At 44.8% G+C, this 17423-nt stretch overlaps 1 protein-coding gene across 1 annotated transcript in view; it reads left to right on the top strand.

Moving 5' to 3' along the window:
• LOC146202814 (nose resistant to fluoxetine protein 6-like) overlaps window positions 1–17423 on the top strand; it is a 37652-nt gene that overhangs the window by 8698 nt on the left and 11531 nt on the right. The window contains exons 3-7 of the mRNA XM_084585127.1: window positions 3412–3526; window positions 4972–5056; window positions 5543–5625; window positions 12425–12607; window positions 13285–13378. Of these exons, the coding sequence (XP_084441253.1) occupies window positions 3412–3526; window positions 4972–5056; window positions 5543–5625; window positions 12425–12607; window positions 13285–13378 (560 nt within the window). The remainder of the gene's footprint in view (window positions 1–3411; window positions 3527–4971; window positions 5057–5542; window positions 5626–12424; window positions 12608–13284; window positions 13379–17423) is intronic.

Below are 17423 nucleotides of genomic sequence, written 5' to 3'. Positions count from 1 at the left end.
TGCAAAAAAATACAGATTAAGAACATCATTACGAAACGTAACCAGCCCTCATTATAATCCAAGCGTAACCAGCCCTCTCGCAGTAAGAATGGCCGCTATACAGACTCACTACTGTGTCTTTCTTGAATTCGTACAAGCTTGGATACTGCCGTGTGTATTAGTGCTTGAAACTTGAAAACTTGTACATGCATCCACATTCTTGCCTATAATTTGTGAGTGGCACCCTCTGTCGCTCTTTTGTGCCATTCGTCGTGGCTCGCCAGGCTCAAAATGGCTTTTTGAGACTTGAGGAGTAAGCCACTCCCCATGAAAGTATGTATGCGCGATCGAGTGTTGTTTCAAGCACTGAGCCACTCGTAAATTGTGCTGTGTATGTTCCATAACGCCGTTTTAAGGCGAAAGCCTTTAGTGGCTCATCGCTGACGTCAGCAAGTGTCACGCTTTTGCGGCGGCACTGATTGGCTGAGGGGAAGTTGACGTCATAGAGGTCTTGACCAATCACAGGGCACCACCACAGTATGCGCTAATGCGTGCCTATGGCCATATACCTATCAATGATCAAATACTAATTAACGGCCAATTAATTTACTCAATGTCTACATAATGATTAATTAATCATCTAAGTATCAATTACCAATGAATAATGGTAAATCACTAATTAATTACTGTATCACTAGTTTATGACTACTTAACAATCAAATGGGTGATTAATGACTAATTGTCAATTACTAACGAATAGTGACTAACTAGTGATCAATTAGATTTTAATGTATGATTAATGACTAACTATTTATCTAAATTTGGACGTTTCTAGACGTTGTGTAGACAATGCTTGGAACATTCTCGAAACTCGTCACAACTTGACAGCTCAATGCACTAGCAGATTGGGAAACAGTAGTCGCTCACTTTACTCGTAGCATGCAGAATGCGGCACTCAGGCTTTCTCTTTTCACTGCTTTAGTCGCTCTTAATTTTTACCGATTGCAGGCTCGCTTTTTGGCCCCCCGCTCGCTTCTCATCACGTGAGAGCAATGTTGGCGCAGTGGCTACGTAGCGTTAACCATCGTTGCGCGCTTTATTTATAACCTTTTCTATTTTTTCCTGTGGTAGGGTAAGGCGGTATGAAAGGTATAGAAGACGCTTTATGCTCATGCTTTTTTTTTCCTACTAGCCGCCCTTCCTTCCCCTTCCCTATGGGTGATGGCGCAAGTGCTCCATTCGGGCAGGCTTCTGTCAGTGCACACAAGGAAGGCCTGCAGTTCCGTATATGGCAAAATCCCTTTTGAAAAGAAATGAAATTACTAATTGCTTTGCTGAAAATTGCAGAAATGTAATCAAATTACGCTACTAATTTTGCTCACAAAAAGTAATTACATTGCGCTACAATTACTTCTCCTGAATAATTCAATTACTTTTTAACTCCCCGCCGGGGTGGCGCAGTGGTTACGGCGCTCGACTACTGTTCCCAAGGAGGCCGGATCGAATCCCGACCGCGGCGACCCGCTTTTCGATGGGGGCGAAAAGCAAGGCGCCCGTGTGCTGTGCGATGTCAGTGCACGTTAAAGAACCCCAGGTGGTCGAAATTTCCGAAGTCCTCCACTACGGCGTCTCTCATAGCCGGAGTTGCTTTGGGACGTTAAACCCCTGAAACCAAACCAACTTTTTAATTGTTTTCAAGTTTTCATCTATGCAAAAACAAAGCCTGTAAAATAAACTACTACTACTACTACCCAGACGCGACGCACACAATTTTTCGTCTTCCCGCCAAATTACGTTCCAGGCAACTATTTCCCTCGCCTTTTCTACAGCACGTATCAATAAAAAAATAACTCATTGGCAACAAAACAACAGAAACAGAAGCATGGTCGAACGTTCGTTCGAGAGCGGCGAACCCAGCGTCGAGCTGTTTCCGCCGTTTGAAGGGCCCGAAGAAGCTAGGCTATCTATTGCTTCTGTGGTCCTAAGAATCGACCTTACCGCCTTGCGCTGAATAATGCTCACGTCATGGACCCTTCTGCCTGTCTCTCTCTCTCTCTCTCTCTCTCTCTCTCTCTCTCTCTCTCTCTCTCTCTCTCTCTCTCTCTCTCTCTCTCTCTCTCTCTTTCTCTCTCTCCCCCCCTCTCTCGCCCAGTAGTGACGAGTGTAACCAGGCACCCCTCGACTGCACTGTGCAGAGGAAGTCTCAGACGCAGAGTTCTCATTTTTGTCTCCTTTTGCCGATAGTATCCAACTGTTGTCTATTGAAATAGCAGTGTGTGCTTTAGCAGAAGTAATTTCGAAAGCAATAATTTCTTTCTTTGTGAAATTACTGGCAAACAGTAATTCATTACATTAGTAACTTACCAGACCAGAAAAGTAATTCATTGCACGACAAATGCCCGGGAAAAGTAATTAAATTACAGAAATTAAATGCTAATCTCACCTTCACGAGAAGTAGCGCGATAAAGGTATCATATACCTACCTAAAATACTTCTCCGAATTATCTTTATTTCCCACCGCCCCATCCCTCTTCGAATGACCTGGCGCACTCTCTGCTGATTGTCTTCCGTGTTTTTTTTCTCCGCCGACTTCTCCGGCGTTTCGAGCGCGCTGAATAAGCTTTTTGCTGCTAAGTACACTTACCTTCCTCTCGTCCACGACTTCGCGCCGTTTCAACTTGCGCAAACATTGAACAGTTATCCCGACTTGGCGTTCTACAAAGTTTACGCGTGTTATTGCAATCGCGGAGAGTAGTGGGAGCAAGCAGAAGTCTGCGCGGCTCGTAGCAATTCTGCGGCTGCGCGTTTTTTTTTCTTCCTTTTCCTCGTTTTAGACGGGGGAAGAAGCGCTGCTCAACTGAGCGGAAGCCTGCGCCCTCACTCCGCCCATTGACAAAAAGAAAGGAAATAAAAAAAAAAAAAAGCTTCAGCGCAGAGCCGACGTGATCCTACATAGCCATGGCGTAACACAAGTCACTATTACTGTTAAATGACCAGATCGAAGCAATTGACGTTCGAAAAGCGAGTTTTCACCGCTCCAGAGAAGTGTGCTAACGCACGTAGCTATAGCACTCAGAGGATCTTCACACCGTTGTTTATAAACTCACTATAACCTGAATGCTCGTTAACCGGTAAATATTTTCAACGTCTGCTTTCAAGGCGCAATATAGAGCTTTGTCACGTAATATTTTATCTCCCAATAAAAAAAAATTGGCAAACATCCATTACACTACGTGTTGACAATAGGAGAGAAAAAATTTATCCGTATACTATCACACTTGGTTTCAAGCGTTTCATATTAAAGAAAACATTTCTAGACTTTTGCATGAATACATCTGCGCAGTTTCTAGGCTGTAACTTTGTTCAGGTCATTGAATCGTCTGTAGTATCAAATATTTATTGCTCTTTACGTTTTATTCCCTTGGCTGACAGGTAGTAAATTTTGCAGTTGGCAGCTCAGATTCATCCATGGTTGAAGGCATTCGCCTCGGCATCTGTTTCATCAACGATTGCAATCAAGAGGACATTCAGATGGTTGTCAATGCTTGTGAGTAATGTTTGGCTCTAAATATTTGAAAACGAAACATGCCAGTGCAATTTGAGTGCAGTAGCTGGGACCAAGCGTCTAGCTTGGTTCGGTCAAGGTGCGTACATTACCTTAATCATTACTGTGACTTCCGTCATTTTAGCTGATCCGGCGGGAATTTCCGATGAAAAAAGAGGAATTCGGAAAGAGGCAGCGACACTGACGTTTTCGTTCCCCGGCTTCCAGGGAGGCTTTACTTTTAATGACAATAAATCAATTTATATTGGTTGACCTCCTCCGCCTGAGGGGTAGGCATTCGCGATACGTCACATTCCAGAGTCTGAAAAGCAAGCCCGAAAATGCATTTCACTGTCGACCCTCTCACTCTAATCGGTAAATATGGGTGCAATGTAGGCCTAACAGAAAAAGCGCGTTACTTGGAGCAACAACCGCCTTTTATGAAAAGTGGGATTTGAACTACGTGCGTGTCAAGGGGATGCTATAGACGCTGCCACTGAATTCAGTTGAGAGTTTCGTGCTGGTGTAGTTCAAAGCGATCATTCTAAATGTCTGAATCTTCGAATGTAAGCCTGTAACATGTACCGTCTGTTGCAGAAGTTTGCGGCCCAACGCGCCGGGCGGAGGAGCAGTATCGCTCCCGAGAGGCGGCGCTGCGCCCGCCGGCGCTGTCTGGTGACGCAGCAAAAAGAGTGAGGAGGCTTCTTCTCTTCTCCTCATCCCGCGGTTGATATCGCACATCTTTGCTCTCAGCCGCGCGATTAGGGGAAGAGATCAAGCCTCCTGACTCTTTATAGCTGCGTCACCAGGTAGCGCCGGCGGGCGCAGCGCCGCCTCTCGGGAGCGATACTGCTCTTCCACCCGGCGCGTTGGGCTGCAAACTTCTGCAACAGACGGTACGTGCATGCATTTAAGTTTGTTTCCATACCACGTAAACCACAAGAAAGTACAACAATGTAGCCACATTAGATTATAGCAACTCTCTCGAATTTTTGACTATCTGGAGATTTCGCATAACATATTTCGGAGTCTGCTTTTTTTCTGGCCACAAATGGTTTCTTGAAATTAAAAATGAGATATATAAAACATCCAAAAACATCGAAGCTAAACCCAAACTGGATTACTCGGTGAATGTTGGTGATATCATGACGTCACAGACAGTTAGGGTGGAGCTCTCATGTTATCGTCAAATGGCTATGGTTTTTTACTCCAACCAACAATCCCGTGCAAGACTACCCCTATTAAAGTGAGCCAGACGCTTCTCCCTTCAGCAAGCTTGGAGCGGATATGACGTGCACAGGGCAAATAGCAGTGAACTGCCAGGCATCTATCATTCAGATCTTTGGGTAAATTTGTAGTTCTTATGCAAACTTACTCCAAACTAAACGGTCAAAGTTCGAAGAAGAGCAAGTAACAGTTCACAAACTCTGTAATTTTGATTTATTTAGTGGCTGGAGGTACAGTTGAAATTAGAGTCCAAGACTGCGTCACCAGCGAACCACAACCGTGGACGACGACACAGATATCGATAGTGTAAGTTCTCATTTCGTGCTTCTTCACCTTTCCCTTCATTAAATCACTTTCTCTCTTTCTCTCTCATTGTGTTTATAAAAACATTGGCTTCGTTTACAAAGAACTGCGAAATTTCAAGGATGCGTTATAGAAAGTTTAGTAGCTGATTACTAAAGATTGAGGCATATTCATTTTTACGTCTACAACGAAAACGTCAAATGTTTTCGTTGCAATTCTTAGACAAGAGAAATTAATTTTGTGCGGCTACTTTTTTTGGGGTTTCCTCTGGTGAGTCTACGCAACGACGTAACGCTCTTAGGCATTCTTGACGTGTTGCCTTGTCGCGTTGTTTATTGGTCGTCCAAAGGTTGCATATCTCGTCACGTGCAATTATTGTGAATGTTCCATAAAACAAAAAAGGAAAGACGCATTACACAAGCTCTTGGCGAATAAAGTGCAGCGTTCAGTTTCTGACACACTAACTGTTGAAATTATTTTCGCTTTCAGGGCGTTCCTTGGCACTTTGGCTGTTATTATTGCTGCGAGTACCGCCTATGATTTCTACGTTACGAGGCGTCAAGTGAAAAAAGGTATCACATTTTTTTCAAATCACTGCTGTGCGTAGGCGCAGCGTCAGAAGCTGATTTAAAGGTAAAACTGATCTCTTATTGTTCTTAAATAATGATATAGTATAGGGTAGCCGCCGCTGGCACTGCACCGGGTTGATATGGAGATCAGTGGGAGAGATCTTAATCCTGCACCATAGGTAGATGACCTGCTGCTGCTGTTTTTGCTAATGATGATGATGATAATGTGATGGCGTATCTGAAACCTGTGCGCCTGTTATGAGTTCTCCCAAATTTTGACGTATATGACACCGTTTAGTGCAGATAATGTCAAGCACACGAGTGCTATCATTTGTTCGCCGCGCCATACCGAAGAAGGCGATGGGGCCGCTCGGCCACGTTTTTCTCTGCTGCATGGCTGGGAAGAGAGAGCAGCGCGGGTGTTGTCTTCTTCCTTGTCCTTCGTCTCCGCGCTGTTATTTCTTAAAAATATGTACCAACTAGCTCAACTTTCCGTGTTAAGAGAGAGCAAGAGGCAAAAAGAAAAAAGAACTCAAGAAAAATATTACATGATTACGATACTCGATAATATGAGATTTGAACCCAGCTATTTACATCGCAGAAACCTGTCATATCGTCGTCAGCGGATTGAGCAAGAAGGAAGAAGTACAACTTTATTATGGAAAGAAAAGGTAGGGGTAGGGAAGGTCGTAAATACGTGCCTCGGAGATCATGACGATCCCGAAAGATACAGACCCATGCCACGGCTTGGAATTGAAGGACCAGGTCGTCGCTGGCCTTTACTTCCTTCCATGCGTCGGGAGGGATCAGGCATGAGTTCTCTGAGAGGTAGATGGGCCCAACAATTCCAAATTATATGGTTTAATGATGCTATTTCAGTGCAGAAGAGACAAGTTGAGCTAATTTCTGAATTAAGGAATTTTGAAACAATATATGAGCCAGGGAATGTATAGGATTAAGTTTTCTCTACATCAGCCGTCGCTCTCTAGAGAGCGAGCTGTGTGGTGGTGGGTATGTTCTACTTCGGAGTCTGTCATGTGAAGTGTAATAGTGGTATGAGATGAGCGGAGTTCCGAAGGGCTCCGGATCCAAGGCGACATCCACAGCTCGGCCGGCCTCCGCTCGAGCCTATGTGGGAGCTGTCTCGTTGCCTGGGTTTCCTGCGGGCGCTTGCGCCCAAAATAGGTCAATTTCTCTTAATAGCTCAACTGAGTCAAGGTTGAAGAGTATGTCCTGAGCGATGATGCAGATTCTTCCTTTGATATATATCGCATGCTTAGGGTCGCTCAAAGTGGTCGTGGCTTGGGTGTGGTAGTAGCTAACTGTGATGGCGACTTCTTCCGTGGCAAGGGAGTTGCAGTTTGCGAGAGCTTCCGACATCGTCTTGCCGGTCTTCCTATCTTGGCTTGTGTGACCCCACAAATAGTAAACCTATGCGGGTCGTCTTGGTTACAGGTAGCATCTCCATATAAAACGAGTTTTCTCTTTGGACTCATTCTTTTTGGTAGCTTTGGTTGTGGCTTTGGTCATGACCCGTTTCTGTATGTTTTCCGGTACTGGCCCTGGGGAGTCCGTCATCGGTTCCCCTTAGATGCCTAGTTTATGTAGTATGGCGTCCTTTGGTGTACTGCATAGCCTGTAAATTTGCAATGTGCGTTGTGGTATTTCAGTTCTTCAAACTTTCTGTGTACTTCGAGTCCAAGTCGCTTCTCGTTGGCCTGATCATATCGTCGACCTTCCTGACCTGGGTCTTAAGGTAGGGTGAGGTATGGGAATGCAATAGGGCTGCCCAAACTTCTGCTTCGCTGAAGGGTTCGTCTAGCCTGGGGTTGTCCTTAGCAGTGCGTGCGCGCGTTTGTGTGTGTGTGTGTGTGTGTGTGTGTGTGTGTGTGTGTGTGTGTGTGTGTGTGTGTGTGTGTGTGTGTGTGTGTGTGTGTGTGTGTGTGAGTGTGTGAGTGTGTGAGTGTGTGTGTGTGTGTGTGTGTGTGTGTGTGTGTGTGTGTGTGTGTGTGTGTGTGTGTGTGTGTGTGTGTGTGTGTGTGTGTGTGTGTGTGTGTGTGTGTGTGTGTGTGTGTGTGTGTGTGTGTGTGTGTGTGTGTGTGTGTGTGTGTGTGTGTGTGTGTGTGTGTGTGTGTGTGTGTGTGTGTGTGTGTGTGTGTGTGTGTGTGTGTGTGTGTGTGTGTGTGTGTGTGTGTGTGTGTGTGTGTGTGTGTGTGTGTGTGTGTGTGTGTGTGTGTGTGTGTGTGTGTGTGTGTGTGTGTGTGTGTGTGTGTGTGTGTGTGTGTGTGTGTGTGTGTGTGTGTGTGTGTGTGTGTGTGTGTGTGTGTGTGTGTGTGTGTGTGTGTGTGTGTGTGTGTGTGTGTGTGTGTGTGTGTGTGTGTGTGTGTGTGTGTGTGTGTGTGTGTGTGTGTGTGTGTGTGTGTGTGTGTGTGTGTGTGTGTGTGTGTGTGTGTGTGTGTGTGTGTGTGTGTGTGTGTGTGTGTGTGTGTGTGTGTGTGTGTGTGTGTGTGTGTGTGTGTGTGTGTGTGTGTGTGTGTGTGTGTGTGTGTGTGTGTGTGTGTGTGTGTGTGTGTGTGTGTGTGTGTGTGTGTGTGTGTGTGTGTGTGTGTGTGTGTGTGTGTGTGTGTGTGTGTGTGTGTGTGTGTGTGTGTGTGTGTGTGTGTGTGTGTGTGTGTGTGTGTGTGTGTGTGTGTGTGTGTGTGTGTGTGTGTGTGTGTGTGTGTGTGTGTGTGTGTGTGTGTGTGTGTGTGTGTGTGTGTGTGTGTGTGTGTGTGTGTGTGTGTGTGTGTGTGTGTGTGTGTGTGTGTGTGTGTGTGTGTGTGTGTGTGCTTGTTTGATCGTGTTTGTGTGTTTCTCCGTGTGTGTATGTGTGTGCGTGTGTTCGTGCGTGCACGCGCGCGCGCGCTCGGTATTACTGTATATCACTGAGATGCTCCAGTAGCTGATATTGTTATCTTGTGAAGAAGGGATCCTTTTGTTGATCGCCCCCGGTTAGGCGATTTAGTTTGCGATGAATCCAGGAGGTGTCTGAACAAGGGCCAGGTATTTTTGTTGCCTATTTGGCCATTTAGTTTTTTGCATGCTTTGTACCGCTGTTGTCTAGTGCGTTCTTCCACGTGCTTCTGAATTTCCTTTTCCAGCATTGAAATCCTGATTTTCAACCTTCTATTGAGGCGCTGCTTTTTCCAGCTGCGCAGTAGTCCATTTCTTGCCTCCCAAAGGTGGGCTAGTTTCGAGTCTATGCTAGGCTTATGCTCGCTGGTTTCACTTTCATCTTCAAGAAAAGCTTCTGTCTACTTTTGAATGTTTTCTATGTCCTGCAGGGCATTAGTGTCCATTTCTTTGAGGAGCTTGTTCCAATATGTGTACCATGTGGGTTTCTACTTTCGTCGGTTGAGTGGGTCTGTTCTGATGACTGTATAGCTATAATGCAGTGATCGCTGTTTAAGTCTTCTCCTGAGCAAGAAGCATCCGTTCATTTTGTCAACGGAACAGCGGGCAGGGTCCACATTGCTTCAAGTTGAGCAGCATCGCTTAGCGGCCAATGAAATCAATTTGATGAATGCAAACTACAGCGCGATTTCATTTCATTTATTAACTTGAATGCCCGTTTTGGTGTATTACGTATGTAGTCATCATGTACAGTTATGTTACAGATTGTCAGGGTGATACACGCAGTTCAATGTTGGCTTTGAAGGATGACGGGCAAGTGATGGCAGCGACGTAGTGGGATAGGTCGTTCCAATTTTAGGCGGCTCGTGGAAAGGACATCACGTGCGCGCCCGTTACGATAACCAAAGTCGAAGTAATTTGAAGTGGGTAGCCGGTGCAACGAAATATAGGGGTAGAGGTGCGCAGATGTATGGTTCTTGATCGACTGAGGTGCAAAGAGATATATAAAGAAGAGGTACGGTTGTGATGCGGCGACAGCAAGAAATGTTTTGAGGCTTCGTATGAATGCTAGGAGTGAATGAAACGGGCGGCGTGATTTTGGATGGCTTCAAGTGCATTGATGGGATGTCATTGAACGAGGCTGCAAATAATATTCCCACGTATTCTAGTTTCAGCAGCGACAGCTAGCGACAAATCGGATAAATTTTACAAAAAATGAATGAGATCTCAATTAAACACACTACTTCTCGATGGTTCTGCGGAGCAACGTATTAGCGCCACGTTGTCGAACGCGTATGCGATAGTTAGAAAGGACTTGTTCTGGATTTTGTTTTCGCTTTTGTTTTTGCGTTACTTCACCAGAAGATTTCTGAACGTGTAACAAAACTGGGCGCACACTTCAGCTTCGAATTTAGGTGTAGGACGCAATAGCGTTAAGGGATCCCAAAGCCCCATTTCATCAGACTGCCCAAGAGGCTTGTTTATTACGCGAAGCGTACTGTTCTCGTTGAGACCAAAGAGCCTTTGCCGTAGGCTAATTTGAGAGGGAGCTTTCTTTCAAGGACGAGTCAAACTCTTCCCGCGGCAAACATCTGGGTGGCGCAGTCATTCTATGCGGCATCCCCCAGAACCGCAGACCTGATAGGTGTTCGTCAATGTAAATGGCGCCTCCAAGTTTTTAGTGCATCATCATCAAACTGCGGGTACGTCAAGGTCGAGTCAAAAGAAAAGCCGGAAAAAGGGACAGACGCTTTGTATGGGGTGTATATGATACGCGTAGGGCTGCTTGACTCATTGGGGTAGTTCAGAGTGTGATTGTTTGACAGATTGATTTGTGAGCAGTGACTGGTAATTATTGAATGAAATCAGCGTGATGTGGGCAAATAATCTCGTATGTGCGTCGCTGAATTTGAAAACGTGCGATTAGATGTGGCTGGCACTAGTGCGATAACGTGCTGACGTAGAAAGCGTACACTTGAAGTCTAGAACTCAATCCCGGGTCCTTCAAAAACTTAAGGAGCGTCTTCACTGCTTTCCCTTCTGATGAAGGTGTCGTTCAAGGCCTCAGAATCTCAGCTCCTGTAAGACGTCGTACTAGGTTCGTGTAATAGTGTAGGAACTTCGTTTCAGGATGTGCTTTGTGGTGGTCGGGCTCGACGACTGGGGGGAATTCGTGAGACAGATGCGGAGTAGGCGGAGAGAACGCTGAGTATGAGGCAGACAGTTGAAGCTAAGGCGGGATGCCGAGGTACGAACATTAGAAAAGAGAGTGAACGCCTTAAGTGTGCGAAGAAAGCTTATCTGGAACGTAAGGAAGCTTTTGACGATCTTAAACGCAGGGCTGAAGCTCAATTGGTCCTTAAAGCCAAAGATGCCGAGCTGAAACATCAACGTAGTTTATTAAAATGTAAAGAAGCAGGTGTAAAAGTTGACACAGAGTAGCAACGAATGATGCGATAATTGCGTGCGCTATTTTGTCTACCCATAAGGTGAAGCTTAAGTGTGCCCCTAATTTTGTTCAGTCTCTTATTTCGCACCCAATTCCCTCAAATCGGGTTTGCCTGCAGGCTGCAATGATATAGTCGCTGAGATATTTTTTTCTCTTGCTTGAACTGAGGAACAGACAGAGGAAGGTTAAAACGCAGCCATTATAAATACATTCGTGAATTAAAAGGGCGAGAGTGCGTAATGGTATCATTTACCATGCGCCGTAGGGTTTTCTTGGCAGGAAATACTGGAGTGGGTTGCCATTACCTTCTCCAGTGAATTAGTCTGCCAACCAAGATCCGTATAACTCGTGCTATGGTCTTTCCAGTTGTGATGTATGGATGCGAGAGTTGGACTGTGAAAAAGGCTGACCGCCGAAGAATTGACGCGTTTGAATTGTGGTGCTGGCGAAGACTCTTAAGAGTTCCTTGGACTGCCAGAAGATCAAATCAGTCGATATTGTCGACCATAAACCCTGACTGCTCATTGGAGGGTCAAATTCTAAAGTTAAAGCTCAGCTACTTTGGTCATCTGATGAGAAGAGAGGAGTCGCTGGAGAAAGATTTGATGTTGGGAAAGGTTGAGGGTCGCCGGAGAAGGGGTAGGCAGCGAACGCGATGGTTAGATGGCATTCTCGAGGCATTGCAGATGAAGCTATGTGATGTTAAGAAGATAGTGAGAGACCGGAAAGCGTGGCGTGACATGGTCCATAGGGTCACGAAGAGTCGGACACGACTGAACGCCTGAACTGAACTGAACCATGCGCCGTGTGTGTGCTCCCTGCATTCACATTCCACGCGGCTGATGCCATCAACGCGGATGGCACCTCGCCAGCCCCCTCCCGTTGTATCACACATAGTAAAACTATTGCTGCTGTCATTGTAAAAACATTAGCTGTCTTTTTCGCAAAGGAATTAAACAATGGCCTGAGAACTTTCAAACTTCCACATTGAGTGGTTCTCAACAGATAGCGCCGGCCGGATCTTCAAGCGAACTTTTCGTTCCCGCCCTCTATCTTGTGTTAAGCTGTGCGAGAAATAGCCACGGAATGGACTGACCTAACAACGGCAGCGTAAGAAGCTTTACCGTTGCGAATGCAAAGCATTTCTTCCAGCCACCGACTGCGTTTCAACATGGAAGTGACCTCACCAGCTCTTTCACACTTAATACCCCAATATCGTAATCAAATTACTACAGATAAAAATCATTTTGTTGTTTTATAATTATGACCACTTCCTATAGCCTCCGCCTCTCCCTCCCATCCCTCCCTCATTTCTGCTGTGGCCGGAGAGCAACATCTGTGCTCTTTCATTTAGGAACTCCGTGTCTCTCTCTAGAGCCACTGAAATATGTATAGCTCACCCCAGTAATGGAAACGAGTGTATTGGTGAGGCTGACTGGAAGGATCTTTGTCTTGTTGCAGGACCTCTCCAAAGAGCACTGAGTGCGTTTTCCGTGGAAGCCAACATAAATTTGCTGTTGAACATCGAAAAGGGCAAGGAATCTGATGCAAGTGCTTACAGGTTTCTCCATGGCATACGCTTCTTTGCCATATTATCAATTGTTCTCGGCCACGCGTACAGCTTCTTCGATTATTTAGCAATGTGTGAGTATATAGACTTCATGTTTTCGCGCGATTATTTGGTCAAATGCTATAAACTGTAAAGACTGCGTAGAGAAAGCAAAGTTTTTCTTTTTGCTTTGAACAGTAGATATTTTTTACAAGCTTCGCATGGACTGAAGAATCAAAAGACGGCCACTATAATGTATCATATGTCTACAAATGCAGAGTGTTAAAAATTACGAAAGTAAAGCTGATTTTGTTTCCCTTCAGGATAAAAAATGCCCGATTCCGAGCTTCCAACTTTACCGAGCAAAAAGTACCGCGAACTGTGGCTCCTGTCTTGGATGTCTTAAACAGAGTACAAATTAGTGGTTTTGCTCAATCATTCCGTGTTCAGTTATTCCGACACGCAGATAAAACCGTCTGCATTATGACGGCTATGCGCGGTATTTCTCGATTTGTCCTTTTATGGAGGCTTTGTAGGTAGAAGCATGGTTTGTTTTCGCCCCTTTTCTTTTTTTTTTTCTATAAGACATTGTGTTGTTATGACCGGTTTTAATTTTTTGTTTTAAAACGTAACACAGGTGCAGTGTGAATTCAGCGATTTGGTAACATTTGGAAAGAAACTTGCGGGATTGGTGTCTGAAGAGAGGGATATTAAAATATATTGCTAAATTTCAGAAACAAAAATAACATTTTTGTGTTTCTTTTTCTCCTAGCTAGGACAATCAATGCCCTCAACTACGGCGACAAGCTTGACTTCAATTTCATTATGTTTGGATACAACAGCGTTGACGTCTTCTTTTTCATTAGGTAAGAATCAACCACATACGTTTCTCATAGCTTTCCAAAATAACGTACAGGTGCGGACATAAGTAAACGGAGCACGCTTTTCCGTTCAAACTAAAATGTCGCCTTTTTTATCGCAAATAAGAAAACAATATTTGTTCAAGTCAAAGGGCACTGGTGCCTACTACCGGTTCGCACAAGCTATGATTGCCAGTTTCCAAAAAGCGTGCTCCGTTTACTTTTGTCCGCATCAGTACATCACGAATAGGTACTGAAAACAATATTCTCAGCGTACCATAATCGATGGCTCTTCATTTCCTCGTTGGGACCAAGAGAGAAGTGTTTTTTTTTTTTTTTTGTCGTTGTTGTTGTTGTTTTTTTTTTGCTAAACGAAGTTTTGCATGTAACACAATATAAAACTTATTTTAAAACCTGAAAAGCACCTAAAAACAATAATTGGAGGTAAACATCACAAGCAAGGTCTACCGAGTAGTAGAATGTGGATCTAGGCTATTTGGTATTTTATTGTGAGCACGAAGCGCGCAGGACAGCACGGACAAAAGAGGATCCGGAGTAGCGCTACTTTATTTGTCCTCTTCTCTCCCTTTTTCCCTGTGTGCTTTGTGCTCATTATATATAGCGGCTGGTTGTTTTTCATTAAATGAACGCCTGGCAGATTTCGATTAATGAAAGGGCGCATACCAGTCTCCACAGTAACAGTCAGAAATTAAAAAGACAGCCTCCTGCACATGATATGAAACCCCGAAAGAACTGTCCGCATCAGAAAAAAAGTGAAGCTTGTCATAACCCTTTTTCTTCCAGATTTGACTTCGCGGACTTAGCACTAGCGCCACACCTGTTGTCACTCAAAAGTGCGTTAGTCCATACCCCCCCCCCTTTATTTTGTATACGGAGTGAGAAATGCAGCGATATCTCGAAATAAACAAGTTAATTTCAAATTATAATAGTAAATAATGGGCGTAAAAACGTGGATTGGTGGTTTCAGGCTTAGAGCAAACTGATACAAAGAGAGAAAGAAAACCAAGAAATGGCAACCAAAAAAAGAGAGACTCACAAAGGAAGCTTCGTAAATCTCCCCCTCTTCAGCTTTATCAGTGCACATTTCTCATGTAAATAATGTTTTAGGCCGTTAGCTCTACTGTGCTCACTAGTGAGTCTCGCGCTGTTCCAACTCCCAGAACCGTGTGCGTTCCACAGATGGCGCCACGTAATCATGCGCCGCATGGTGTTTCATCTAGCGCTGTGCAGCAAACATCGCCGTCTTCATCGTCGTGCCCAAGCACGAGAGCACTATGCTATCGCCGCAGTCGATCACGCCTCGTGTAAGACTGCAACACTCTCTTGTTTTACGCACATCGTATGGCGTCTTCATTACGTTCCATCTATACACCGCTCCTTCATTTCACCTATGTAAATACGCCATACGCACACTGCATCTCGGTACAAGCAAATCAACGCGTCGTAACAGCATCGCTAAATCACTTTACGCCAATATGCCCACCATCGGGTCGCAACTGAGCTGCTAAGTCAGGTTACGCCAACATTCAAACCAACAGATGATGCTATCAGCGGTAAAGAACCCTTAGCCAACGCTCAATATCCATGTACGGCAGCTTCGAACTGCTCAGTTTTTACGATGCTATTTCCTCAGCTACCCTCAGTTGATGCCCCTATTACTTCGGCGATGAGAAGGTAAGGACCGCTGCGGAAAACTTTGGTGAAGAGGAATGGGGCAGGGGTTAATAACCGTGTTTTAAAACGACAGCATTAACGGCCCTGCCCTGCTGAGGAATAGGCATCGGCCTCGCCGTTTTCGGCACTGTGAAAGAAAAACCGAGAGCATACCTCTATCAGGTGGTAGTTCAGAGACTATCTGCAGTTTGCAAACTCCGCTGGGACTCCGCGGCAAAACGCGGCCCCCTTCCATTCCTACCTCGCGAGGTGGCGCTTTCTGCGCTGTTTATATGATAATATGATGATGCTTTATATGATAAACGTGGAACGGAGGATACAAGACAGTAACCTAGGTTTTAACCTGTCATATAGATTAGGTGGAAAGGCGGTAGAGCAGCGCCTCCCCGGTTTGATGTATGCAGACGATATTGTACTGCTAGCTGAGAGTCTGGAAGAATTGCAAACTCTAATTAAGTAAAAAAGGCAGATCAAGAAGGAAGCTTTCTTTGATAACTCAAGAGGCAGTGCCCTACTTTTTGAAGCTAGATCAGGGTGCCTTAGAACACGCAGCTACAAAAAGAAATTTAACAATGAAGATGACGCATGTGCAGTATGTGGTAACTCCATTGAAACAATTGACCTTATTATGCTAGATTGTAATGATATCCATCCGAAAGTCGATGCAGGCGCAGTCACTCTTTCTGAAGTCCTTGGGTGTAGAGATACCAGTGGCCGGATGACTGGTGGCTTAAAAGAAGATTGGTGGCTTAAAAGAAGGAAAGTGGCATAATATTAGTAACGTAGAAACAAAAATTCAATAAATAAAATGACGTTACAGTTAACGAATATAAAACAATAATTAGATTAAGGGGGGGGGGGGGATGAGCATAATAGCAACTGCTACCACCCCGTTTCTAAGGGGGCGCTCCTATATTCCATCCATCCAGCCCGATCGCACGATCGTTACTTAGCCTGCGCTGCCCTCGCTCCACGTTTATACACCAATTTACGCAGACTATTCCACTTCAGGAGTGATATTATCTAGAGACTGCAGAAGCATTAGTTTTTATTGTGCAAACAAAGCGGCATTGAAAAAGCAAGAACTATCGCAGGCGACCGAGATGTAGTTCAGATGCCTTAATTGATACATGGGAGCCTTATTCATGCAGCTTTGAAGATAAATCAGGTCCGCGTTCCTTGATAGTACATCGGGCGTTGTTCTTAGTGCACTTTGCCCATAATCACTGTGATCGCTTTTATCGAAGTAATCGCTTTTATCGCTGGAATCCTAAAGTCAAGAAAGACTGGTTTAATTATTGCAGAATATTCAATTACTAGAATAATTTTTTAACAGCATGATACAAATTTATTTAGTTCTAGAAAGCTCGCTTTTATCGATGTAAAAGGTTGATGAATAATGGGAATAGAAAACGTACGTTTTACTCAAAAAAACTTGCGGAATCGATAGAAAAAACACCGTTTCATTCGCAGCAATATTTAAATAGCTATAGTTACAACAGGCGCGCTTTTAGTTTGCTACCGTCACCTTTCCTTCGCTCGATAGCTGGTGGTTCACATTTCGGTGGAAAGTGTCATTCATACTACAATAGCATAGTTCAGTATGTTAAAGGTGAATAACATATGGTTTGCATGGTTTCAGCGAAAAAATAAAAGCCAGAACGCTGTACTTTTCTAGCTCTTTAAGCACCCCATGCAACATGCAACAGAGATGAAGGAAACGAAATAAAACAAAACAAAACAACGTTCTGCAAAAGAGAGGGTAGTTCGTTGACTGCTGGCGCGGGCAGCGTTGGTACGGAGGCCGCAGGCTGTCAGCCCGGTCAAACAACGACAAGCACGCCCCCGCTCGGAGGGGCAAGGAAAAGTGACAACCGCGGCGCCGGAGTTTGCGAAAGTAATCTAAGTAACGTTGGATGAGAGATGATATCGCCAGGCACTGATTGGTAGGTGGCTGTGTGACGTCACGAGACCACATGATGTCGCTGCTTTGGCGGGAGCTTCACGGACAGTCAGAAGGGAATAGAACACGGGATTCTTAGGCGCTGAGTCAGGCATTCTATTCGTATTTAGACCTAGCAGATACGTTCGGTTCGGATGTCGGTTGGTCGTTCACATAATGTGGTAGCTTAGGATAATCCTAAGGGACATGCGTGAGATATTAAAGGCGGAAATTAAGGGATTAGTGAATAAGCGAGTATGAAATTGCTTGTATACAGGGACGAGGATCCTCGAGGGAAGCCGTAAACCTTAGCCATTAACGCTGCTGTGTCATGCCCTTAAAAGTGTAGCTTAAGTGTGCACCATCTTTTCCCTGTGTCGTTCATGTGGCAATCCATCGAAACTTTGAGGTCAT

Source organism: Amblyomma maculatum, chromosome 1 (genome assembly GCF_055883805.1).
Source record: "Amblyomma maculatum isolate TAMU_Amacu chromosome 1, ASM5588380v1, whole genome shotgun sequence".
NCBI lineage: Eukaryota > Metazoa > Arthropoda > Arachnida > Ixodida > Ixodidae > Amblyomma > Amblyomma maculatum.
The sequence above is the reverse complement of the archived record's forward strand: the minus strand, read 5'-3'. Positions and strand labels throughout refer to the sequence as shown.